This window comes from Patiria miniata, unplaced genomic scaffold (assembly GCF_015706575.1).
Source record: "Patiria miniata isolate m_02_andy unplaced genomic scaffold, ASM1570657v1 HiC_scaffold_28, whole genome shotgun sequence".
In the NCBI taxonomy this organism is placed as follows: domain Eukaryota; kingdom Metazoa; phylum Echinodermata; class Asteroidea; order Valvatida; family Asterinidae; genus Patiria; species Patiria miniata.
The window spans coordinates 6,546,249-6,572,871 of NW_024037067.1; the positions used below are offsets into that span (position 1 = coordinate 6,546,249).

The 26,623-nt window shown below is 38.5% G+C and overlaps 1 protein-coding gene across 2 annotated transcripts; it reads right to left on the reverse strand.

The window, feature by feature from the left end:
- Positions 1-1,281: 1,281 nt before the first annotated feature.
- On the reverse strand, positions 1,282-26,417 carry LOC119734966 (small G protein signaling modulator 3 homolog). 2 transcript variants are annotated; one of them, XM_038208628.1, is made up of 12 exons: positions 25,894-26,047; positions 15,833-15,987; positions 15,581-15,647; positions 14,777-14,907; positions 9,596-9,733; positions 9,023-9,079; positions 8,262-8,396; positions 7,483-7,599; positions 7,183-7,261; positions 6,035-6,180; positions 5,060-5,155; positions 1,282-1,532 (listed from the first exon to the last, which is right to left on the reverse strand). In XM_038208628.1, the coding sequence occupies exons 2-12, from the start codon at positions 15,953-15,955 to the stop codon at positions 1,380-1,382; spliced, it is 1,242 nt and encodes a 413-aa protein (XP_038064556.1). In that variant the 5' UTR covers positions 15,956-15,987; positions 25,894-26,047; the 3' UTR covers positions 1,282-1,379. The 2 variants fall into 2 exon arrangements, with proteins under 2 accessions (XP_038064556.1, XP_038064555.1); XM_038208627.1 differs by lacking the exon at positions 25,894-26,047 and adding an exon at positions 26,185-26,417 and having other exon boundaries at positions 1,356-1,532.
- Between the last annotated feature and the right edge of the window lie 206 nt (positions 26,418-26,623).

The following is a 26,623-nucleotide window of genomic DNA, read 5'->3' on the forward strand; positions in this document are numbered from 1 at the left end:
ACCAAGCCATATAAAGCTACTGTGATGCAAGTATCCTGCAAAGAAAATAGCTGTTATTTGGATGTTTTTACTGGTCCTTCAGGACAAAGAAAACTGTTGGACCGTCCACCAGACTACTACTGTGTGCCCGATACCCTCACTAAACAGTTCTACTACCACTCACTCTCCACCGTAAACCTTTTTGACAAGCGAGGGCGCTATTACACAGAGCAGATGCGCGAGGCAACTTCTTCAAATCAATTATTCTGGCTTATAGAATTTCTTTCACAATGATGTTTCTTTATTAGAATTTGATTTCGCTTTTGTTTTTTCTTCTCTCCGAGATAAAGAACACAGCATCAAATTTTGTTAATACCAGAAATTGGTGTATTTTGTTAGCTGTTAAAATTGAATTGAGTAAAACAATTTGCTCGAAACTAAATTTGAAAAGCTGCTGAAAGCAACACATGAATCAACATATGAACCAACAAAAAGTTAAAGATGAATCTCCTTTCATAAAAAGTTGTGAAGTACATGTACGTGCAATCAATGCAAACAATTTTCCTCCCAAATTTAGAGATGGCAAATATAAACATGTTATTCATTTCAATATGGACGCAAAAGCCAACAGAAATCAGCAAAGCCCACATTTCATGAGATTTTCAGGCAACCCATACATGCAGAATCGCGCCTCGCATTGAATGCCAAAGCTTCGTTAAAAACTCAAAATCAAAAAAATTCTAACATATTTTGTTCACGTGCACATGATGTATTAACAACAACAAAAAAACTTTGATATTAATCAAAAATATACAAATGAAATGGTGCGTGTCGTTTAGCATTCCCTCGCTTGCCAAAGTGGTTTAAGCCATTTTTTTCAACTTGACCCTTGATGCTTTAACCTTTAACCCCAATGAGGACAGACACAATAAGACGACCGGTGATGGTAGGGCTTTAGTAGTAAATCTGGGGCCAATTTCACAGAACTGCTAAGGCACAGAAAATATTTGCTTAGCAAAAGCGGATTACCAGCCAAAATGTCATTCGATATACGCTACTTCTAACTGGTTCCCACCTGATTTTCGCTTAGTACAGATATTTTGCTTAGCACAGAAAATATTCGCTTAGCAAAAGCGTGTTACCAGCCAAAATGTCATGTGATGTACACTATTTCTAACTGGTTTCAACCCGAGTTTTGCTTAGCACAGAAATTTTGCCCAGCGCAGAAAATGTGTGCTTAGTAAAAGTGGGTCACCAGCCACAATACAATGCAGTGTACATTACTTCTAACTGGTTCCCACCTGATTTTCGTTCAGTATAGAAATTTGCATAGCAATAGCAGGTTACCAGCCAAAATGTCATGTGCTATACACTGCTTTTAGCTGGTTCCAACCTGATTTTCACTTAGCAGCCTGATTTTCGCTTAGCAACTTACTAAGCAATTGTTTTCTGTTTAGTGGCTCTGTGAAATGAGGCTTAATGTGACTTACCCCACACAGCAGGCAAGCTGTGTGCATACACCAGGGTATGGCTATGGATATGGCTTCCGCTAGCTGCTGGGCCATAGATAGGACATTGTGTTACGATGGCATTACAACTTCTGATTTCATAGTAGTTCCTATAACGTCCAAAAACCATCCTTCCTGTTACTTCCTGTAGAACAGCCCCCCCCCCCCCCCACAAACTACCCTGCCTGTCACTCCCTGTACCATCCCAAACTATACCCCAGTTCTCTATGGTTTCTATGGATTCCTTAAGAAGTAAAGAAATACATGTACAATCAACTACAATGTTCTAATGGGTTAACCATATTGCTACATGTACAAACAAACAAATCTAAGGAAAAAACCTTGCATCCTGACGCCACCATACATCAGTCAGTCATTGCAAAAATGAAGAAAAGACATGAATTACCTGGGACTGAGAAACATTTCCAATTTTGTTAGAAAATACTTTGACTCTCCACAGATTTGTGTACACAACCAAAGTGGCGTCTGGATACAACATTCTTTCCAAATCTAACAATACGTTAAGACTTAGTTTTCTTTGCTTACGACATCTCACAACAATCGTCAGTGTTACATATTTTTTACGGGGAACTCAAGTGTGCATGCATTACCACTTTTAAGGTTGTACAGTCACACGCAAAAATGTCAAAGTGACGAATTGAGTGTGGTACATGTTGGTGAAGCGAGATTTGTCACTTCATATAAACATTGACAACAAGAAGGTTATAAATACATGAACTTATGATATTAAATATCACAGGCCTCACAGTGCCCCTCCTCATTAATGAAGGTTTTTAAATAGGTTTTGAAAATCAAAATATACTTTTTTAAAGTTTTTTTACCAAGTGCCAAAAATATAAGCATTTACAGGTTTTATGGTTGCAGAACTGTGCAATTGTTCAGCATGGGGTAGCGGATATACGGCCTAAAAAATTAGCCCTTGGTTCTTACTGTAGTGACAAACACACACACACATAACCCATACACAGTCAGTACACCCATTCTTGTTCCGTAATTATGGGGACTTACACTCGTCTGTGCAAGATATTTGTGGGGACCGAAAATGCTATGGGGACAGCAGAAAGTCCCCATTACTCGGTCCTAATTTGCCTAACAATAAAAAACTTCCCCATAATGCGGTGTATGCCTACCCACAATTACTTCTTACATAATGAAAACCCTATAGTATATTAAACATAGAGTGCTGTGGTCTGATGGTTACGGTGTTCGACGCATGTGCCATGGTACGTGGGTTCAAACTCTGACGGGGAACTTAGTGATTGTGTCCTTGGGCAAGACCCTTTACTACAATCGCCTCTCTCCACCCAGGAGTATGAATGGGTAGCAGTGAGGGTAGAGACCAAATTGCTCTGATCTCAAGCTGCCTGCAGGAAAAATGGTCTCGTGGCCTGATGAACAGCAGTAAATATGTGAAGTGCTTTCAGACCTACATAAGCATAATATATGCGCTATATAAGCACCACACATTATTATTAGATGTGGTATAGTTTAACTTAATATTGGTTAGTGCACTCCTAAGCATTTGTGTACAAATACCTGCTGGTAACAAACTGGAACTAGTGCCTGCTTCTTGTGTACCATCCTAGTCTGTATGGAGGCCATACAAAATACATTCCCTTGTACGACGTCCCACATATAGCAATACAGTCCAATTCTACCAGCTATTAAAAACAACAGCACTGGATGATATACATGTACGATTATTCAATATGCTATTGTTGTCCACGTGGCCAGTGGGACAATAAATTAGCATATTCTGGGACTATTCTGAAATGTATAGGTGTGCAGTATGTTGCATTTGCGGGCTAGCCAACAATGAATCATAATGATAATGAGGTGATGTTTATTTTGAACATAAAATTTAATTCATATGTGGGTGTCTTGTGTACAAGAGTTAATATTTTCTAGAAATATTTGTGTCCCCCTCATTGAGAATGGGATGAGCCTAATTTGCATAATCCATGGAACCATCTGTTTGCTTAATTATGCGAGGCAGACAAGCAAATCAAGCTGTGACATCATCGATTGTAATACAACTCAACAGGTGTCGCCGTTCCACACAGATATACATGTTTCTGTACTGATAACAGCTTTTGCTCGCACTTGAAGTGAAGAGAGCCCTCTATTGTTCAATGACAGTCGAACAGTCAGCAGTTATGAAAGATTTTCTTTTCACTATTAAAGGGAAAATACCACATTTGCAAACATCAAAAAATAAAACTACCAAATCATTTTTAAATACCTTGCTGGACTGTTAGTGAATGACAGCGTAAAGCATCCTGTAAAATCATGGCACCTGGTATACTGTCATTTTCAAGAAAAGTGGTATTTTTGTATCAATTTCCAACGCTGATCGGCCGATCAGCGTTGGAAAAAACTGGCTTTTTTTCAAATACTGGCCCCAGTTGACCATCGCACTTGTTTGCAATCGATTACACACCTACAATGTATGAACGGGTACAAGCCAGCTAGACTGGTTCCCTGACCTTACAATTCCCCAATGTATGTAAACTGCTCTGTTTCTTCTTATATGGAGTAAGGGAACCAGATTACAGGAAAATGATTGTTTTTCTTGGTTTTTATAGCATTTTCGAACCCAAAACCTAAAAAAAGTCAGTGTAACTATATTTGCTATATATATTTCCAACCCCCCAATTCCATCCATTTCTGAAAAATACAGCAAAAGCAAATGATGTATATTCCCTTTAAAGACTTTAAAAACATAAAATACTCTGATAAAACAATTACCGGTAATATGCACTGCACTAGCTCAACTTTTTTTCCTTTTTAATATGCTATCTGAGCCACGCCAGATATAACCAGTACAAAAAGTCTGCATACTCCATGTAATACGACGGTGAAGGACAAAACCTAATATTGAAGTTCAGTTCTTGGCACACAGCTTTTGAGGGCATGAAGAAACTTTTAGTCTGTGCACATCATTTTCCTAAATGATGAAATACTGAACTGAAAATACATTACATATAGGCACGCCTGTAACACAAAAATGGAATTGAGGTGAAGAAAATTTTGCCCACCACGAAAGCATTATCTTACCACCACCACTTAAGAAACCCAACAATAACAGTCCCCTTTTCAATTAGTAACTTTACTTTTGTATGTGAAAACTCCGCTGTCAATTTCTTTTTTAAAGTGAAAAGAATCCAAAAAATACCCTTCCAGAACCTTCAAAAGCCACCACAAGTTAGGGTAGAAAAGAATACGTCATAGATTTCCTACAAAGTAGAGGATTTTGCAGGATTCAGGAAGATTCTTGACTAAAAATGCTGAGAGAGTTAGGTTAGGGTAGAGGTAAGCTTACACCATTTCAAGTGATTCCGCCTGTTACGGTAATAATAAAAGATCATTACAGGATAATTCTAATAAAATAAAATATATATTGCTAATATACCGGTACATGAATATTCATTAACACTATATTGCTTGCTGGAGCCGTAAGGAATGAAATAATTGGTTCAAAATTATCAAAAAATATATAACTCTCAAGGAGTTGTATGAAGTTAGAAAAACCGCAAAGAAGAGTCACAAACCTCTATCAGCTTGTCCACGTCTTCCATTTCTCCAGGTAGGTCTGAGAGAGCGTTGAAAATCTGGGCGGAGTTCTCCAGCTTGAGAAGGTCCTCGTCCTGAGAAAGTTGATTACAAAAATAACAATTAAGCTGCTTTAAAATAAATGCAAATTTATGCAAAGCAAATTTGACTTCAAGAAGCTTTAGTGGTTAGTGGTTAAATTGGCTTAAGTCGAAATGTGTTCATGCTCTGTGAATTTGAAAAACAAATTTGTGAGGCGTTCTTGGCAAAATGAGACAGATCTGGGCACAGGCCGTAGTGGAGAAGTATGCACAAAACCCAACGGGGTGAATTTGTATTCAAATTTCAGATTTATTGATATATGTAATCTATGATATGTCTACTACACATATTTTAATGAAATAGTACAAAAATTGTGAAATGATAGTGTTTTTAAGGAAAAACAATTGGCATCTTTCATTTTCATGAACACAAAACTCAAAACTTTAAAGGTCTTTTTCTCTGTATATAACTTTTGTTGACGTGTCGATAAATGCAAACTTTAAACAGCCATAACTTTTCAACGGTGTGTCCAATTGAAGTGCAACAAACAGTATTGTAAGGACAATTATAGTCTCTTTCCTAATACCCGCACACCCCATTTCCAACTCTGCCCAGTTCTGTCTCATTTTGCCAGAATGCCTCGCATTTTTGCTGCGACTTCCAAATTGTGCTGGGGAAGTATGTCCAAGATAGCATTCAAATGAGGTCATGCAAGCTTTGAAAAATTAAACGGTAATCCCTGTTTTTTAAATACATATAAATGAGAAAATTCTCTTTAGATAGTGTTGCCCAGCATCTCTTTATCAGACCAACGTATTGTATGTCAACTTAAGGGTTTGGTAAAAGCTGTTACTGGTTTCTTACAAACTTTCTTCCTGCTTTTTCTGTTTGGATTTGGGGGATAGCGATATTAAAACGATCTGATAACGGACCTTGAGTTTAAACATGGCCAGGGTGACTTGGAAGAGAATGATGGAGCCCTCGTAGAAGAACATGTCCCAGATCCGCAGCAGCACCCTGATGTGAACCACGCTGGCGAACACCGTCAGGAACCAGTGAAGGGTGATCAGGGATAGCTCTATAGTTAACGAATTATTAAAAAAGACGTGGTGAGTACAAAAAAAAATTACAATTGCTTCAATCAAATGACTGTTAATTTTTTTTTAAGCGTGGAGCTTCCTAACTTATAAAACTTGGCCCTGACACAATATAAAAAAGTTATGAGGGGAAAAAACCTACTACTGTAACACTAGTAAGTTCAAAGGAAACAAAATATTTATGTGAAACCTTATGAAATTAAACTTGGTAAACAAATTGAAGGTAGAAATATTGTTATTTCTTTTGAAGGGAATGTACATCATTGGCTTTTGCTGTAATTTTCAGAAATGAACTATTTGAGGGGTTAGTATAATAGATCAAATATTGTTTAACTGACATGATTGAAGTTTTGTGTTTCGAAAATGCTTGAAAAACCAAGAAAACAAAAAATGTTTAAGTAGTCTGGTTCCCTGACTCCACTAAAGATAAAATGGATCAATTTATAGTTGTCGGAAAATTGTAAGGTAAGGGAACCAGTCTAGCTGGCCTGCACCCGTTCATGAACATGTAACCAATAGCAAACAAAATTTGGACTGAAAAAAAAAAATTCAAATTTGGAGCAGTAGTTGAAAAATAGTTAGGTTTTTCCAACGGTGGTCGGCCGACTACCGTTGGAAATGTATACAAAAATACAATTTTCTTGAAAATGACTTGACACCAGGTGCCATAATTTTACAGGATGCTTTAGACTGTCATTTACCAACATCCTAGTTAGGTATTTCGTAAAAACTTGGTAGTTGTATTTTTCGATGTTTGCAAATGTTTTATATTGCCTTTAAAGATGTTGGCGACTAGCAAAAAAGTAGTTCTCAATGACCTGCACTGTGAATTGGGAGACTATAAAGGCAATATCATACGGAGATATACGATATATCTGCAACCACAGATTTTGAACTATTTGTTACTTCCTTTATAACGACACAAACAGGCATTCTCATGATTCTAGAGGTGTGCGAAATGGAACCAATGTTGTGTAACTTACCTATATCATGGCTCTTCAGCTGCTGATCTAACTCTGGAAGGAAACTGACCATCAGCTGACGCAACACTCTCTGGTCAGCCTACAAAAAAAAACAAGACAATAGGAGTCATTCACAATGCAGGGCCCCAAAAGTGTCTGCCTTGAAAGGCCATACATATATACAATCAACATCCTCCGCGTACACTCGAAAAGTTTATCGTCCTTCACTGTTTATGTGAAATACCACACATACATTTCGAAAACTCAAAAAAGAAATTTGTGATTGATACCAATTTAGTATTGGTTTGAGATATGGTTTACCTGTACACCGAGCAGTGTGCTGGAGTAGTAAGAGGCCGGCACCAGATCCTCAATGATTGCGCACATGATCCAGAATGCCTCTTCCTCCTCCATAAAAAGTAGCAAGGATGCTACGATCTGAAAAAAAAATACGACAAAATGTATAAAAGAATAATGGGAAAACCTGACAGTTATATGGGCCGTGTTACCGTATTGATTCATTTTACATGGATTTGAACCCCGACAGGGAACTTGCGTTTATTTTATTTTATTTTGTGTTATTTTACCAGGGTAGCCCCATCATTTGTCAATGAACTGTTCTCCCTGGGGGCCCTGGGCAATGTGTTCTTGGGCAAGATGCTTTACTACAATTACCTCTCTCCACCCAGGAGTACAAATAAGTACCTGTGAGGGTTAGAGGCCAGATTGCACTAATCTTGAGCTGCGGAAGAAACTGGTCTCATGGCATGATTAACAGCAAATAACCGTCTCGAGACTTTGGAATAAAAGCGCTATAGGTCTTGTTCAAATGACGTCATTTCCTACAGACCATCCACGTGCATCGGCATTTTGAGCGTCACCTTGCATAATGCGCATCGGCTGCGTCGTATTTCGAACACATTTCGAGCAACAAGCACGCGTGTTTGGAACATTCTCAACAGTGCGCAATGCATGCTTGATTGCGTAAAATATGCTGCTGCAGTTCTCCTACAGAGATGGCCGTCATTGAGCGAGCCCTATATAAGCATCACATTATTACTGCCAACTTGGAAAAAATTTAAAAAAAATTAAAATCTTACAACTCCTGTTCCTTGGCAATAGCCAATGTCAGGGTAGAGCCAGGCTATGCCTCGGAGAACGCGCCGCAGACGGGACACACCGGTGCTCTTACTGGAGGAGAAACAGGCATTGCTGGGCATAGTGCGCAGAAGATCCTGAGGGAGATAATAGAAAAGAAAGGCATAACCACCGAGTTCGATTACTTCCCTCGCCTTACCCACACTTTCGTCTTGTGTATAAATGCACATGTGCAATCTGTAGCAATAAACCAAAGATCTTTGGCCACTTGAGGTCGAGACATAGCAACCGGACCGGGTCAAGTGGCCACTGTACGTGCTCTTCCAAAGAGAACAAGAAATGCCGGGTATATGTTTAAAATTAACTTAACTTTTCTCCCGTGGTCTAGGAATGGTGTGAAGTGAAGCTGAGACACTTTTGAATCCCCCGCCGTTGGGTTAGACTTAGCTGCCATGTTTTCGCATTGTATTGTGGGATACCGACCCAATTAAGTAACCGACTCAGCAGATCGGTTACTACGGCCAGGCTTGAGTAAGCGTGAGAAGTCATGTGAGAGATAAATTGAACGCAGTTTCGCTTGCACGAGTAAGCGCGGGGAGGTAATCTAACACGAACATATACACCTATCGACTGGCAATGAGGGCACTAGTGCACGTCTATGCGCTGAGTGACCACTAGAGGGCCCTATTTCTCCAAGGCCAAAGGTCAAGGGAAATAGGGCCCTTTAGTGGTCAGAAACAGGGAGTAACTTTAATGTCCTTACCTTTTCAATCTGTTTGGCCGTCAGCGAGTGATCATTTGTGCTGGCTTTGATAATTTCCTGCGCAACAGAAACAAATGAAAGCATGTTTAACTACACACAGCAATTTGACAAGTCACAGCATATATTCTTATACTTGAAATCCTCCGCACTGCTCCAGGATGTCGCTGGCTCTGCCTCAACATATTGACAGTGATTGCTGAGGATTTTGCAGGATTGAGGCAGTGGTCACCCCTCCAACATGTCCAAGGACCACATACAAGAAACAACGGATGATTTTGGAGGATCGAGTCTGTATGCATGCTTATGCTTATGGAGGCGGTTGGAGGATTTTGCAGGATTGAGGTTGCATCCTAGCAAAAAGTGAAGTTAAAAGTTGGAGTTAATGTACATAACATATTTCAAATTTCTAGTTACATGTGCCTACATACCTACATAATTAGTTATTAGCTGTTTCAGGTAGTTTTTGTTCTAACCAAAATCCCATAGACTTTTGTATACGATTTTTATGGCCTGGACATTTTGTCACTTCTAAAGCTTAAATCTTAAATCCAAAACATGGTGTAGACGTGTCACCTTGTAAGACGTTTCGCTGTTCTCCTTCTTCTGCTGGGCCCCAGACAGTCTCATCCACAGGTTGGGGCGCATACTGTGGGGGATCCCCTCGCGCACCAGGTGACGCAACTTCTCTGTGTGGGGTAGTCTGCTTTCAAGCTGCAAGAAAGACAAACAAAACCCATTTTCAAAAAATGTTGATTCAGTATTGTTTTCTCATCACAAATTAGATGTACTGGGAGTGATATGTACAAATGGTATAAAAATTAGATTCTTTTTGAGATGCGAGTAATTCAAACTGCAATGCTGTTTGATGCATTTCTTTTCTATGAGACTTGAAGGTATATACAGGTATAGGATTTAATATTTTCTTTTTCAGTATTTTCTTTCATTTTTTCCTTTGAAGCAACAAATTTGGTCAAAATCTTAAGAAGGGTGCATAACAACTAACTTGTTGAAGTTTCAGTTCAGTGGATAAGGTACATTTTTGAGAAAATGTATGCACAATGTTAGGGGTCTGGTACATGTAACAGGATTCTGCTGCTTACGCACATGCAAAACTGTGCCAGCTGACACACTTCTTAAACCACCTTCAATTATTGTTTTCTTCCAAATGATACCATTTTAGACAAAATAGTTTCACAGGGTATTTGGTACATGTACCAGTCGTATCTTCACTTCCAGCAAGAATTTTCTCGTTATGTACGTTTTCAGGTAATTACAAAGCTTTCTACATGTACGTGCCTTTAACAAGGTGAACAGTTCAATTAATTTTCACAAATTGCACAGGCTAAGGTTATTCCAGCAATTACGATTTGAGACTTGGCTGCATAAAGAAATGAACAGGATACTTGTTACAATTACAATGCTAGAAATGCCTCTTACATGTACATGTAAGGTACTTAATATCATATCATATCATATCATTTTATACAGGGCCCTCAGTAATAGCAGTTTTTAACTGATGAGGCTACCCTGTCTAAATACAACTATCAATAAATAAAATAAATACTTGTTTCCCTTTTTTTTTTTTGGCTGTTAGCCTGGGAACTGGCACTTATTCAATGAAAAAAATAATTGTATGCAATTTTGAAGGGGAAAAAGTCATTGGATTTTTTTTTCACTCAACACTATGCACATGTTAAAGGAATCAGGTCGTATAAATTTAAGATTAAATTCAATTGAATTTAAGTAACATTTATTGATAAAAAATCCTGCAATTTATGGTTTAAGTGAGATATAAAATTATAACTACATTGTATAACAACTAGTGCATTCCAAAACTTTCAATTAATAAAACCATTAACTAAACAACGACATTGACAAAAACACTGAAATTCTACGCATGAATACTGTCAACTACATGTATGCACTTGTCGTCAAATTCATCACCGAATGACTTTGCTGTTTATCACTCCCACAGACCCCAAAATTAAACACCACAAGCACCAGTAAGTGTGCCGATTATGGCTTTGAGGCAGGATTGGATGAAAACAGGTGCTCGACAGTGAGAGAGATTATTGATTGGGAAAAGAAGACAGAAGACTAGACAAACAGCTGAGGGCAAGACACAACCCACAATCACACAATCTCTGAAGAAAAAAAAAAACCCTTCAGATATGTACCAGTAAAAATCATCGTATGCACTTGCTGATGTCGAGATGTGTGAGCATGAATTTTAACGATGTGAAATGTCAAATGTTTGGCACAGGCAGATCCGGGCTGTGCTTTTTCGTAATAATTTTGTATTTGATTATTCCAACTTGGACAGTTGGACTTGATCGAGTATTCAAATATTTGATCAAGATTTGTGCGTGAAAAATTAATGAAGAGGTTACTGTAACAACAATAAAGAAGAGATAGCGGAATTGATGATATTCAACTGATATTTTAAAGAAATTTGAGCTGATATTCCTTATGGAAGCTCTGAAATCATTGCGTTTGACAGACGTGTTGAATTTGAGAAACAGTAAAACCATGCAATATACGATTAGGCCCAAAAAAAATAGTTCTGCTTCCGGTTTCCCTACCTACCCTTTTCTGACAGCCCCTACCCTAATTGTTTTATTGGAAAAATGAGAAAAAAATACCCAAAACCATCAATTTCTACCTTTTACCCTAGACTACATGCAGACACCTCCATATGATCGTACACAATAAAAACTTCAAAAAAAAAAAAAAAAAAATTCCATACCTACGGTACCTACCCTATTTTCAAATGCCATGTAATCGGAAGCAGAACTACTTTTTTTTGGGGGGGGGGCCTTAAAATTACATCACAGACCTTTTTCATCATCTCCTGGAGTATTTGAATTTGAAAAAAAAATTGCTTTTAGGATATTCGGTTGATGATCAAGTAATCATATATTTGGTACACATTGAATATATGCACAGCCTTAAATCTTTATGTAGGCATGCATGAAACTGTGACAGCCATTTGCATTTGACAGCCGTTTGCATATATGTGCATTAAAGCCCGAGTCCATCATTTGCAGCTATCCAAAAAAGTAACTGGCGTAATTATTGTTGAAAAACATACTGGTTGAAAGATAGTAAGGGGACTAAACTCCCTGTGAAATTATCCTTTCTGGCAAGCTCTCATTTTGAAGAAATCAACGAAAGAAGGCATTTCCAACGGTGCGTCTTAAGAAGCACCGTAGGAAAATTTAAATTAGTAGTTTGTTTTGTTATTTGGCGCAGCGCGCACAAGCATTGGAACGACGCACAGGCGCGCGCGGTTGCTATAATTCGTCGGATCAGAGCGCGACATCGCGTAAAGCTGCAATTCAAAACAATTCAAAAACATGATTTAGCAACTTTTGATTTGAAATTGAGATCCTAGAATGCTATTTTTCTCGGAATATAGGCCTACAGCTGAAGCTGAGCTGAAACTTCATCAAGTAAGTTGTTCAGTATCCTTCATTAGATTTTGAACACTTTTGTTGCTTCAAACGAACAAAATGCACTAATTAAAAATGATGGACTATAGCTTTAAACTTATAAATAAATAAATGAAATTAAATCAACAAACAACTCAATAAATTAATTAATGAAATGAAATTAAAATTATTTAAAATATTTTTGCATAAGAAAAAATCAGGTTAAAATTTAATTAGGCTCATAGTCATAATAAATGGTTTTACTTCACTGTACATGCTCCCACTCTCAAATATTTAGTCTGGAATTTTGGTTTTGGTTTTGGTTTAAAACTGCACCCGGATAGAGATGTATTAGCTTTGCAACAAAGATGACTTTTATGCAGCAATTTGTCAATAGATTACTGTGTTAACGTGGGCTACACTGAAAAGTCAGGATTCTTTCAACACAAATGCAAATAACACAGGAAACAGCTGTTGTTTTAAAGGACGCTTAAAACCCATCAGAATGAAATATGTGTGTGTTGGTTATCAGTTATTGTGCATGGTGGATTAAGGGAGCAAAGCTCACAGTTACGACTGAGTCAATTTGTGCATAATCACAGCATTTAAATGTCAAATAAATTTTTTTTTTTTTTTAAATGATGGATTTTGCCCAATACACAGCTATCTGTAATTTATACCACTGAAATACGGTTCAGAACTATAATAAATAAAAAAAAATAAAAATTGCAGGAAAAATTAGTAAAAAAATAAAGTTGCCCATGAAGGATGATGAAGAATGACCATAGAGCTACCTGTATATTAAATTACTAGAGCGCTGACTCGATGTACTGGGCCCAACCATGTTTGTACTCAATCCTATGGAATACTCGAAATTTGGTACGCATTTTGTACAGCTATTTGTATATCTGCGTTTGTATTCCATACAGGTGCGTTATCGAAGCCAATTCGCCCAAAACTGAAATGCACAATCAGAAAATGAGCGTTTCATTTTGCTCTGCGCGAACAATGCAAACACATGCGCATATCCGCTGCAGATGATTTTTGCCATGACGTTTTTTAACTGTCATGACACGCTTCAGTTGTTTGCATATACTTGCGCGTTGCATTTTAGGTACACTTTCAAAATTCACTCCATCTAATTTCATTATCTTTTACAAACACGCACATGAATTCAAAATGTCTGCGCTCAGGAAGGATCCAAAGTATCTCTGCACGTAAGAATGAGGAGTCAGCGCTCTAGTAATTTAATGTAGCTCTATGAGTATGACTGAAAATGATATTAGCTTGAGAAAGAAAGAAACATACATGTACATGTATGTAAATGCTTTAAAATTTGATTAAAATACTACAGCAGAAAAAAAAACTAATATCATGACTTCAATTCATCTTCTACTTCCTGATGATGAACAGCATCGTGAAATTGAATGCACTGGATTATTTTATACAAATTGATTCTCAGATAAAATCGTAGACGATTTTCATGCCTTATCAACTGTTGTCATATATTCAACCATTCCATAAATACTCAGACCATTTAAGCTCTGTTATCAGTAACTGTATACTTGTATGCAAATAACCCCAATGTATTTGACAATCCTTTCTGTACACAGGAAGGCCCTTTTGACGTCAAACAGAATGACGGCGTTCATCCCCAACAACGAGCCCTTTGAAAGGATTTACTGCTTATCGTTGCACGGCAAGAATGAACAAAAAAATAATCGTGCTGGCCGACCAACTACGTCAAATGGCAAAGATCAAAGCCCTGATTGCCAGCAACACATTGCGACCTACCGGTAAAAAACAATTTGTCGTACTGCAACTGCCAGTGTACATGTGTGTAAGGACACAATACTGGCAACCAAAAGTGGGACATTAGACTGTTAGATATCTGAAGCAAGATGAAAGCTGCATGCTGTTACTTTTCTCTTAAATTGTTGGGAGAAACATCATTAAGTGGAAAACAACATTGAAAAACTAAATATTCCCATTCATCAATACCTTCCGGTCATAAGGTCAAAACAAGTCAAAATTTCACAAATTTCCAACAATTTTATTTAACAATTTCACTTGATGTCTTGTGAAGCACCTCTCTGGCCATGTCTGTGGTATGTGCCTCGTGCGCAAAAGTCTCCTCGTATGGAAATTGGCGCAATCGGGGTGCATACTGTGCGATGGGGTGCATACTGTGCGATGTGGCGCAGAACGCAGCGGTGTTTTACCAGAGTTTTAAAACCATCAACGTGACGGGCTCTCAACCAATAGGAATTGGTAAACTATCGCAGGTACTTACAAATCCCTGATAAATTGGTTGTACACGTACCTTATCCCATGTGAGATTGCCTACGTCCTGATTGTGGGCAAATTCAAAGTAGGCCGTCCACTTCAATCGGTGCTGAGGGTCCTCAATGAAGGGTTGACTCAGTAGCTTACTTGAGTTGGGCTCTGCTCCGTCTAAATAAAAACAAAATAAGCAGAGAAATGCAGTCACATGCAACTGTAGTTCTGGAGTGGTATTCATAAACGGACACTTGTAAAAGGGGTTGCATTTTAATCCTTAAACCATCACCTTTTCTCTCTGACGCAGCAATTCTATAAATTATAAAAAATTCTAGGGTCCAAAGTGTGACATTTTCCTGTCCCTGTTACCTTGGTACTTTTGTAATTTGCCATTCAAGTTTCATTAAGAATGACTTCAAACAATTGTTTATTTGTTGGGTATTGTTTAGTTTGCTATTCATAATCACTCTTGGAGGATGACTGCATTAAAGAGTGCATCAGAATTATGAAATCATAGATCTATGTCAGATGTAACAGGGACGGGAAAAAAAGTGGACCCAGATTTATAGAATGACCCACATGTAAAATGTGTTTTATTTGTGGGTTTTTTTTTACCATTGAACTTTGCATCTATTATAATTTGAGTCAGAGTTGTTTGATTCAAATTATTTGATTGAAATCATTGATTGAAACCATGATTTAAATCAGTGGAAAATCAAAAGTCATGTAAAAGTTTTTTAAAAATCACATGATGCGCTTGTATCACCCTGACCACATAATCTGTCTCCAATTCTTTCAAAACAACTTAAAAATACTTTTAAATATTTGGATTTCACAGGTATGTTACCTTCTTCATCCACTCTGAAACCAAACTCATCATATCGAAAATCCATCTGGGCTCCGGAATCTTCAGTCTGGGGGAAAAACAGCCAAAAAATACTCATTTTAAAAAAAATCTAATTGCATAGTTTTTGGTGCAAAATTTCAAATGGTATTATTGCATATGACTGAAGACTATGAATCTGTAATATAAGGGAATGCATGTGTGCTTCGGAGGTTTTATACACTACGTTTGTTTCTAAGAAATTTCTGGTCTGACCTGGGCAAGATTTGCCAGTATGTCCTGCGGCCACATGGAGGGGCAGAGGGCAGAGAAGGGTCCCCCTGGGGTGGGGGTAAAGCCCCCTGACCCCCGTCGCTGACGACTCAAACGTGAACACATCTCGTCATCCTCGTCTTCAGATAGGGTCTCAGCTGTAAAGAAAAACAAAAGTATTGATTTTTACAAACTTGTATGAGGAATTCACAATGTTAAGGTATTTTCAGTTCGCCTACCCCTGCTCAAATCAACATGGGTCTATCGTCTGTGGAACTGGGTCTGATCGAACGTAAAAGGCACATTACGTAGCCGTTTCACACTACAGCCTCTCAGCCTGGGTTGAACTCAACCCTGGGCAAACCCAGTGCAGCCCCAGGTTGAGTTTTTTATTGTTCAACCCTGCGTTTCACCCCCCGTGCCATTTCACGTTTCATGTTCTTGTTTCGTGGAAACCGAGCTTATTTCACTCGGTTACTACTGTTTTGAACCCTGGCGAGAGTTTCAACCTGGGTGAAAAATCTTGACACCCTGGACTGGAGCAGGGCTGAGTTCAACCCGGGGCGAAATCAATGTCAGCGTTGACCCAGGGTCGGCGAGGGGTTGAAAACCTTCAAGTGTGAAAGGCCGCATGTTTTTAACCCTGCGTCTACCCTGAGATTGGTCTGGTGTGAAAAGTCAGGGGCTTGAACATGGGTCAGCCATAGATATTTGGACTTTTTCCCCGGGGAGAGCCTCTAAACCCTGGTCTCAATCAGGGCTAAATTTTACTGTATACATAGAGCACTGGACTTGTGTAAAAGCCATTTGGATTCTTGTTAAGTGCGAAGGGGATTCCGGAGATTCTGAGGTACATCCCAGGTCAAACGCAGATATTTTTTATAGTGTGAAACGACCTTTCGTGTGATTTTTACAAGCTTGTGATGTTTTCCAAGATGGCATTTCAAAAAGCTGTGTGCACCATTACATTTCACCATGATGCGATCTTATGCCATTGTCGGTCCTATGTCAATTCAATATTAGTGTATAGTGAATTTTAGTTATTTTCCAAAAATTTCTAAATAACCTTCACCAATGTAGTTACAAGTGCGAAAAGGCTAATTTTGACTAATATGAAAGATGTTAGATAAAGCTAGAATTTTAAGGCAATTAACATTTCCAAAATTTTGCAGCAATATTTTCTGGTTAGTAGCTCCGTGAAATTAGGTCCTAAAGTTGATCTCAAACAAACAAATAACTGGATGGAATAAGTGAAATTATTCCAAGACTATTGGAGCCTCTAAAGTCTACATGTGGCATACCCTGTAAAATGTAATTTAAATAAAGCTCAACCTGAATATATGCATGCATGCAGCTCATCGAGCTCGTTGCCCGAGGTTAGGCTGGCCACCGTAAATGTGTAGATTTTTATCACGGATCACTTATTGGTGAAGGGTTTTTTTTTTTTTACGAGGGCAAATATGATCAGATGTGTGAAGAGCCTGCCGGTCGATTTCTCCTCCTAGTCAACACGGCCGGAAGCTGCCACGTCAGTGTGTCACTAAACTACATATTGACCCGACCAACTTTTGCAATGCATTTTAAAGATAAACTGCCCGTGAAAACAAAACAGAGTACGACAAAAAGACGTCTTCTTTGGGCTCCGTGCGCCAACAAAAGAGGCACGTTTTTACCACTTTTGAAAGTCCAGTGGTCGGGGCACACAGCGTGTGCGTACTGCATGTACTGTACTTCCTGAATGTGCCAAAGCTATTAGCCACAGCGTCTTCGCATGAGCGTCAGGCGTCATCGGCGCGCGAATACGTTCGAATTTAACTTGCGATGGTCTGATTGGTCTCCCAGACTAATCCCCGCCCCCAATAACTTTGGATCATTCGAAATACGCAGAGAATGGATTGGGAACCAGTCTAGGTCTCCCCGAACTCTCCTTTTCTGGCCGTTGAAGGGGTAGGCCTACTTGTGTGCAGAGCCCACACTGTTCTTTTCAACAAAAACTGGATCTGAGAGAATTCAGCCAGATTTCACTTGTATAAATATAAACCTCTGCAACCGAAATCCCCTTTTCATAACAAAACATGGCTCAATGAGTGATATTGTACTTACAACAAGGCAGGCATTTAGAAGGCAGAAAAACCATTTTGGCTGCGTGAAATGGCCGAACACCAGGCACGAAACAGAGAACTCTTTTTACTCTAGTTTGTCGTTGAAATTTGGGAAAATACAGTGCAGATTCAATGGAAGACCCTCCAATTTTGTTAAAAAAAAAAATATAGCCGACAGCTTATAAGTGTGCCTGCATCATGCATGGCTTCCATAATTCGCAGGTTTCAACAGCTTTCATAGTGTACATGTAGGTCAGGTTTTTCTATCTATTCTTTTCTTTGTGCATTACACATACACGTGTACATTGTGCTCGGAGCAACCTACCCCAAATAAATACATGACAGACCCCACGATATTTGAATATCAGTGCACATATTACACCTCACTGCATTTTAGTTCAGTACCAACTGCATTCCATCTGGCAAAAAAAAAAAAAGATTGTTCTGCGTGGCTAACCATCAAAAAGTTTCAGAAGTGGGTCATGTCACTCACCTACATGTAACAAGTATCTACAGGTACATGTTCATAAGGCATGCATGTACATGTACATAAGGCATGCATGTAAATGTACGGTACATGTACATGCGTACACCTGCCTTACACGTGTACATGAACATGTTCCGGTATCTACATGTAGGGCCTCTCACACATTAAGCTAGTTCGGTATTTCAAAATAGTCTGGTGTACAACAAGATTCAACAATTTTTTTTCGGGATGAACATCTGCGTTACACGTGTTCCGTACATGAACATGTACCGGTATCTAGGGCCTTTCACACAATAAGCTATAGTTCGGTATTTCAAAAAAACAACTGGTGCACAACAAGATTCGACGATTTTTTTTGGGATGAACGCGGCAGAAAAATGCACACAAGGCTATGGGGGACGTGGTAACTGAATTTTGTATTATTTTTTGCGCAATCGAAAAGAGATGGAAACTTTTGTTCCCACAAAAGATTGAACACACCATACATGTACACCTAAAAACCCTTAACTAACTGTTTTTTTTGTGCAAAAAAATGTTACTTCAAAATAAGATGATCTCTTTACTTTGCTGGTACCCTGCTATGCTTTTGCACGCATACGATGAAATGTTTATCCCGAAAGAAAAATCTTCAAATCTTGATCTACACATGTATGCACAGTTGGAATACCGATCTGGCTAAATTCAATATTCCTGTGTTGGAACCAGGTCAAACACAAATGTCTGGAACCTCTTTCACACTATAGCAAGAATCTAACAATGGTTCCTACACGGGTCCGTCGTCATACACAGGTAAAATCCAACCCTGGTTTAGAAGCTCTATCCGGGTACATGTAGAATTAGGGTTATGTGCATCGGAACCGTTATGTGCATCGGAATCGAACAACAGTTGGCTTTAATTGCAATCAAAATGCTCACATACAATGTTTTATGACTGCATTGTATCTATTAAAGTATAAGTTCAGGTCTTCACGAATATGGTTTAACTAAAACAAAATAATGATGTACTTCTATATTGACGCACAATTCTCCCGAGTGTAACAAAAGGGGGATCCAAGAAAGTGATTTGGGGAATTTTTATTTGCTGGGCCAACACGGTCAGAAATATTAGCATTACCTAAAACAGATACATGCAAATCTTTAGCACTTATCAGGGAGACATACACAACCAACCAGATTGATCATCAGTTAGAAAAAAAGGTAACAGCAAAATTTAAAACAGATTTATCTGGAAAATGCAAAAGTCTATGGGCCTTGAAGAGCCTTGACTCAAAATTGCAAGGCACTGTTCCCTCAAGGCCAAGGCTTTTGCCCTCAAGCCTCGAGGCCAAGGCCCGAAAGTCCAGCCTTAAGGCCAAGGCCCAGCATCAAGGCACTACATCACTGTCAGCTGACCTTCCTGAAACACGTGTTTCATTGGAAATTTTCATTTCGGTAAAATGTGCTGGTAGGAAGGTAAGGACAAAGTACAAGTGAATTAATATTAGTCTTCTCCTATACTCAATAAATTTCTCTGTTTCATTCAATGTAAATTGTATATTCCAAAACGATTGAATTTTCAATTAATCCACAAGGGGCAACCGCCTACATGCATTTAAAGTTGTAGTCCATCATTTGCAGCCATCCGAAAAAGTAACTGGCATATTATTGTTGAAAAACATACTTGGTTGAAAGATAGTAAGTGGACTAAATTCCCTGTGAAATTAATCTTTCTGGCAAGCTATCATTTTGAAGTAATCAATGAAAGAAGGCCTTTCCAACGCACCGTAGGAAAATTTAAATTAGTAGTTCGTTTTGTTATTCGGCGCAGCGCGCTTAAGCATTGGCACGACGCACAGGCGCACGCGGTTGCTATAATTCGTCGGATCAGTGCGTGACATCGCGTATAGCTGCAATTCAGAACAATTCAAAACATGATTTAGCAACTTTTGATTTGAAATTGAGATCCTAGAATGCTGTTTTTCTCGGAATATACAGCTGAAGCTGAGCTGAAACTTCATCAGGTTAGTTGTTCAGTATCCTTCATAAGATTTTGAACACTTTTGTTGCTTCAAACGAACAAAATGCACAAATTACAAATGATGGCGTGACAATCTGGAAGATATGTACATGTAGGTTTTATCCCTGCTCTAGTCAACTGTTCAACTAAAAAAAAAAAAAGAGTTACATGTAAGACAAGAAACGAATTTAGTTTCAAGAGATTTTTCTATCAATCAAAATTGGTTTTGTACTTCGAAATTTAAAGACAAATTTTAAAAAATTCAAAGAACAATCTTGCTAACAATGTACAGAGGTTTTTTTCATGAAGTCTGTTTCATACTGCAGTGCACATAACACTGTACTCAACAAACGGCTCCATATGTTCAGCAGTCAAAATAGCTTTTTAATATCCACGGCCTGAGCAATGCAATGTACAACGCCAGCACAGCGTTCAAAGACGAGAAGGGGTTTCCTGAAAACAGAGACAGTGGTCTGTGGTGTTGACGTCATGCGGAGGCGACGCATACGTATTTGTGCGTTAAGCCTCGTGTCGTTGTCCTTATTATTACTGTCTTCTTCTCAGACAAATTAGAATTCAATCCTAGTGGACATAACGTGTGTTATTATTAAACTGTGATATATGTACTGGTATGGGGACAAGATGGATATACAGTAGGGTTGTTTTTAATTTAGCATATATGGCTAAAAATAAAAGATCTGTTTTTATTGTTATAGTGTGGTGTATAGCTTCTTATGTCAACGATAAAAATGATTGTTCACAATGTATACATGACACAACTGACGAAGCATTTTGTTTTTGTAATTTTTTTTTATCTCACTCTTGTTTTTAATTAATGTGTAGTAAATCAATTTCAAAATACAGTGTACATGTACATTCAGACAGAAGGAGGAACTTATATGTGGAAATGGAATGAGATGTAAAAAAATAAAATAATAAAAACGTACAATGTATCATCAAATCGTGTTAACCGTACGATTGTAAATGCCAACACGGCAGCATAGCATTATTGAACAAACTGCAAGTGACAAGACTTGAGTACTTGACAGGGATTGAAGAGGCACACTTACACATGTATCTATTTCTACTGTACATGTACATAACATGTTGGACTCTGCATTTTTCATCATAAGGTCAATTTTTTTTCTATTGTGTGTCTACAGTAATCCAACCTGCCTGGATAGTTTTTGAGGTCAAATGGCCGACCTCAAAAATGGTATTGCCACATTTCGCCAAAATTTTAAAAATAAATTTAAATTTTAAAATTAAAAGAGTCTTCCCTTTGATGCAAGTATTTTTTGTGGGTGTTATTGCTTAATAAATTAATCAATTAAACAGGATCATTATTTAGCAGAATACCATTTACCCTAACTCCCTATATGCATTTTTGGTAGGATGCAACCTCAGCTCTGTAAAATCCTCAAACTGCCTCCATGTAAAAATTGCATACAGCCTCAATCCTGCAAAATCATCCGTTTTTTCCTCGAATGTGGTCCTTGGAGGGGTGACCACTGCCTCAATCCTGCAAAATCCTCCAGCAATCACTGTCAATATGTTGAGGCAGAGCCAGCGACACCCTGGAGCAGTGCGGAGGATTCAAGTATACACTACATGTACATGAAAAGTACATGTAGGCCTAAATTTATGCACGCCCTTGACACACTGCATCCTCCAAAATCTGCCACAGATTTTCCTTATTTTCAATTTTTATTTTACCATTTTTTAAAGGGCATTTTGGTGCCTTTGGGGTTTATATTCTAATGAACATTTTCATATTCGTTCAGCAAACTGTATTGTTATGTCAGGCAGAAACCTCAATGTTACAGCTAATTCAGTACCCACAATTTTTGATATTTTGTTGTCGTAAATTATCTTTTCTTTGGTTATTTGCTGTCATTTCAGCACATGTCCAGTAGGCCAATGAGCAACGTTTTCTCACAAATGTTTTCAGTGAGCAAAGTTTAGGGTTCACAATTTGAACAGAAACCCCCAAGCTGAACAGTGTCTTCCTGAAATGACATCACGGCAACAGCACCCGCAGTTGTCCGGAAAAGCAATGTTTAAAGAAGTGCACTTTTCAATAAAATTAACTGAAAAGGAATGTGAAATAGTTTTCATGCATTTTAAGAGGAGTACAAAGTTGCACAAAATGCATTCCTAAGGAAAAAATCATTTCATGGACCCTTTAACTCTGTATAAACCACAGAGAGCTACATGTACTTGGTATGTGTACTTGGTTGGTGGTCCTCCGAAATATTCCATCTGGGGAATTTAAACTGGAGGTGTGGCGCCAGGGTTTACAAGGTGCTGCAGCCACTGCCAGAAACACCGGGGCGAACCCCTTCTCTTAGCGACAAGTGTTACTGGGTTCTTTAACGTGCATCTAATGCCCTGGAATAGCGCTAAGTTATAAAACTACCCTTTTATACTCTTATGAATGAAACACGTTTCAATCTGCTGAATCTGCTCAATGCATTCCTAGTCTCTAACCTGGGGATTATTCTTTGGTTTGGTCAATGAAATACACTTTACTCAAAGGAACTATTATTTCTGATTTGAAGGTACTCTTGCCCCTTATCCTGTTCTCTACAAAACAGGTCTTTGCCCACAATCCGTGCAGCTATTCTTTCTCACAAAATGAACCTGTTTGTTACTCCTTTAGCTGTATTCAATTCATTGTGGTTGCGTGACCAAAAACCTTGGTTTTTTTCTTCAAAAGTTAGAACTATCAGTATACCGGTAGCTAGCCATATTATTTATGGAGTTTTCTTTCACTTAAACAATTCAAAACGATCTTAAATCCAAGTTTGAGACTGGGTTTTGTGCTAGAATCTTCAAGCACACATGTACACGATTATCGATATTGTTTACTCAAAAATACTGCAAAAACAATTCAAAACGATCTTAAATCCAAGTTTGAGACTGGGTTTTGTGCTAGAATCTTCAAGCACACGTGTACATGATTATTGATATTGTTTTACTCAAAAGTACTGCAAAAACAAGTGCAAAACATCATGAACATGGGGATTTTAATGTACTAGTGCAGTGCCCGTCTAAAATGTGCATGTTCGGGAAACGCAAATTGCTTTGCCGCTGGTATAGGTTGCATACTTGCAGAGTTTTGGAGAACTGCTCGTGCAAACAACGCACGCGATTCAATGGTGTTGAATTGTTTGAATATTTTCTCATTCACTTTTGCGTCAAAGTTTTTGCCAAGTTTCGACCACTTACAATGGTCGCTCAGTCGACCGCAAAAATAATGTGCCCGTGTACATACGAAAACACGGTATGCAGTGCTATTCACCCATTGCCATTAGTATTCACCCGTACTGGACAATGTATCGCCCTGCAATGCACGTGCGCGTGCCCGTCCTTTTTGCATTGTTTGCGTCATATTGAGCACGCGCGCTTTAGCTTAAACATGATGTAAACAATTGAAAAGAACGGCAGTGTGTACGTGCGAATGTTATGTTCTAAGCTATATACTGCCCCGATTGCCTCAGAAAATACTGCTTTTTGCAGCTTTTTCGAGAACCGCTGGTCCAAACCACTTCAAACTTTGCACTGCACATTCTGTTGTCCCGAAAAATATACCCACCGATTTTCAACCGCATACGGTGCCCGGTTCTGGAGATAATTGACGGACAGACAGACAGACAGAGATTCCTTGAATTATAGTAAGATGTACCTTTACTATAATAGCATTGTACATGTGTGCATGACATGTTATACTCCTCCTACATGTTCATGTACAACAGTACCGGCATATGTACATTTTTTGTACATTTAATGTTTACTACATGTACACAACATGTCTGTATAAATTGCGATTGTACATTGGGGGCTTGTGTCCTGTGAAGAATTCAGGACCACGGTTAATAGGGTTAATGGTTGCCTGAGGGGTCAATGAATCCATAATCCCCAGTGGTTGCTGGGTGATGAGTGGTTGGCCCAGTGGGCAAGGCAGAATCAGTCTCATTATACTAGGATGGGTCAGCAAATACACAGAATTTGCGATAATATGAAGCACAATGCCATATTACAAAGGTAAACTGAAAAGATTGCGGTATTAAAAATGCCACATTGGGAAATTGATAGTAGGCTATAAACCTTTATACTAGTAACAGATGTTTGAATTCACCTAAGTGCATGGCCTTTTATCCATCAAACTCAAGCAATTATTTTGATGGAAATTTCAGCGTAGCATTTATTTTGATTGTTTTAATTTGAATTTATTTCTCCATGGAGGGAGAGTACAATATATCCGCTAAGCTTCACTCTTGAACTTACATTTTATAAAAATTTTATAGACAAATTAAAATCAGACACGGACACATGTTTCTTTATCAGAATCATTCGGCCTGCTGTTTTGCAAACTGGTTAACTTTAATTAATACCCAAGCAACCTTTGTTTCTTTCACACAAAAATACAACTCCCCCATTTCTCTTTTTGAGGAAATTTACGTCCTCTTAAAATTTCAATTCTACGGTACAATTCGGGATGAAAATTACAAAATTCAAAAGAGGCAAATTTGTAATTTCTGTAGTTTTTGTGAAAAAAGTGACTGCTTGAGTAATATTCGATCATATGCGGAGTATCAGGTCACATTAGGTATATATTATGTGACCTGATTTGGCAAATAATTATGCAAAAAAAACTGTGTCTTGACCTTGACATTCTGACCATTCAGTCATGGATATCTATAAATAAAACCTAGACATGGCATCTATTATTCTTTTTATGCTGTGAATTGAGCAAAAAAGTCTGTGGTCACACACTCTGTAACGACATGTAACGTGATACGCCAAGCTATATTAGAACTGGCCAATCATGGTCATCTAGTACTCTAGGTATTGTAGATCTATCAGTATCATGCACGCCCGGCCTTTGTTGTATTTTAAAAACACTGACCCGAATCGACCAATCACAATCTTCGACCAAATCTGGGAATGAAATGACGTCACGATTTAGCAAAGTCGACTCCGACTTGCAGGGTCGCATAAATTTGCATTCTTAGATCAGATGTTGGATGGAAGATAAGGATCTGTGGACAACGGGTGATACTCAGACTAGCCATGCTAGCTGAACAATTGCGATGGAAAAAAAGCAAAAAAAAAAAAAAAAAAAATCAGTAACAACAGAGTTTAGTCTACCCCTAGAACTATGGGGCTCTAGTCGATATACTAACAAGAGCCCCATAGTTTAGTCCAGGCCATAGATTGGGGATACTCAAAACAAATTTAGTCCGTTTATTTTTAATTAAAGTTCTTTAACTTTTTTAAACCTACAATTATTTTTGTAGATTATACTTTATAGATACGCCACTCCATAGAAAATAGCAATGCCTGAACAAGCTTAAGTAGGAAACTGAGCGAGAGAGCATGCACCCTCTCTAAGTGTTTCCTAACAAATTGAAAATGTTTCTCAGTCCCATACTCATGTCGTATCATCTTTTTCGCAATGACCATGATAACTGACCTTCAAGTTCATTGAGATGATTGATAATCTGAAGAAAAAAGTGGCGTCAGGTTGCAACATTCTTTCCCAGACGCATTGTCACTCTAGATACAGCCTGACAGCAAAACAATGCAAATGCAATAGGAGAAAACAACAGCAAGTCATTGTTTGCATCTTCGCATGCGTCAATCTCGTGGAGTCGTAGTCGACGACCATGACGACAGCTGGAGGAGGCGACATTTTTAATGTAAGTCCCTCCTCTCTTTTCGGGACCGGTTTTTCTTTTTCCTCTCTATTTTTTTCGGGACTTACCGTGCACATGGCCACCCGTGTAGCCTTCGGTCGAACGGCCCCCGAACATAGACCTTATGTCCATCACCTTTAGCCCGCAAAATCAGTCGGTAAACACGGATAAAGAGGGTTGGACGACGAAGCCTGTTCTGACGGGATGTTATCGCCATTCGGAATCGTCATTCAATGTGCAACAAATTTAACGCGTAGTGGTGCGTACGCATTCACCACACACGTACACACGGTCTCCTATGAAACACGTACGGGCATTTACGTAGGCATCCATTGTTGTTTGTATAGATTTTTCTTTTTCAACGTGCACTTAGTGTCAAAAGGGGGCGTGCGTGGGTGGACAGAAAGGGGGTGGGGTTGCTTATAAATTGCTTAACACTCTACTCGTAATTTCACAGTCTAAAAATTTTCTTGCTTGTTTGGAAATAACTTTCTGATCAAAGTAAAG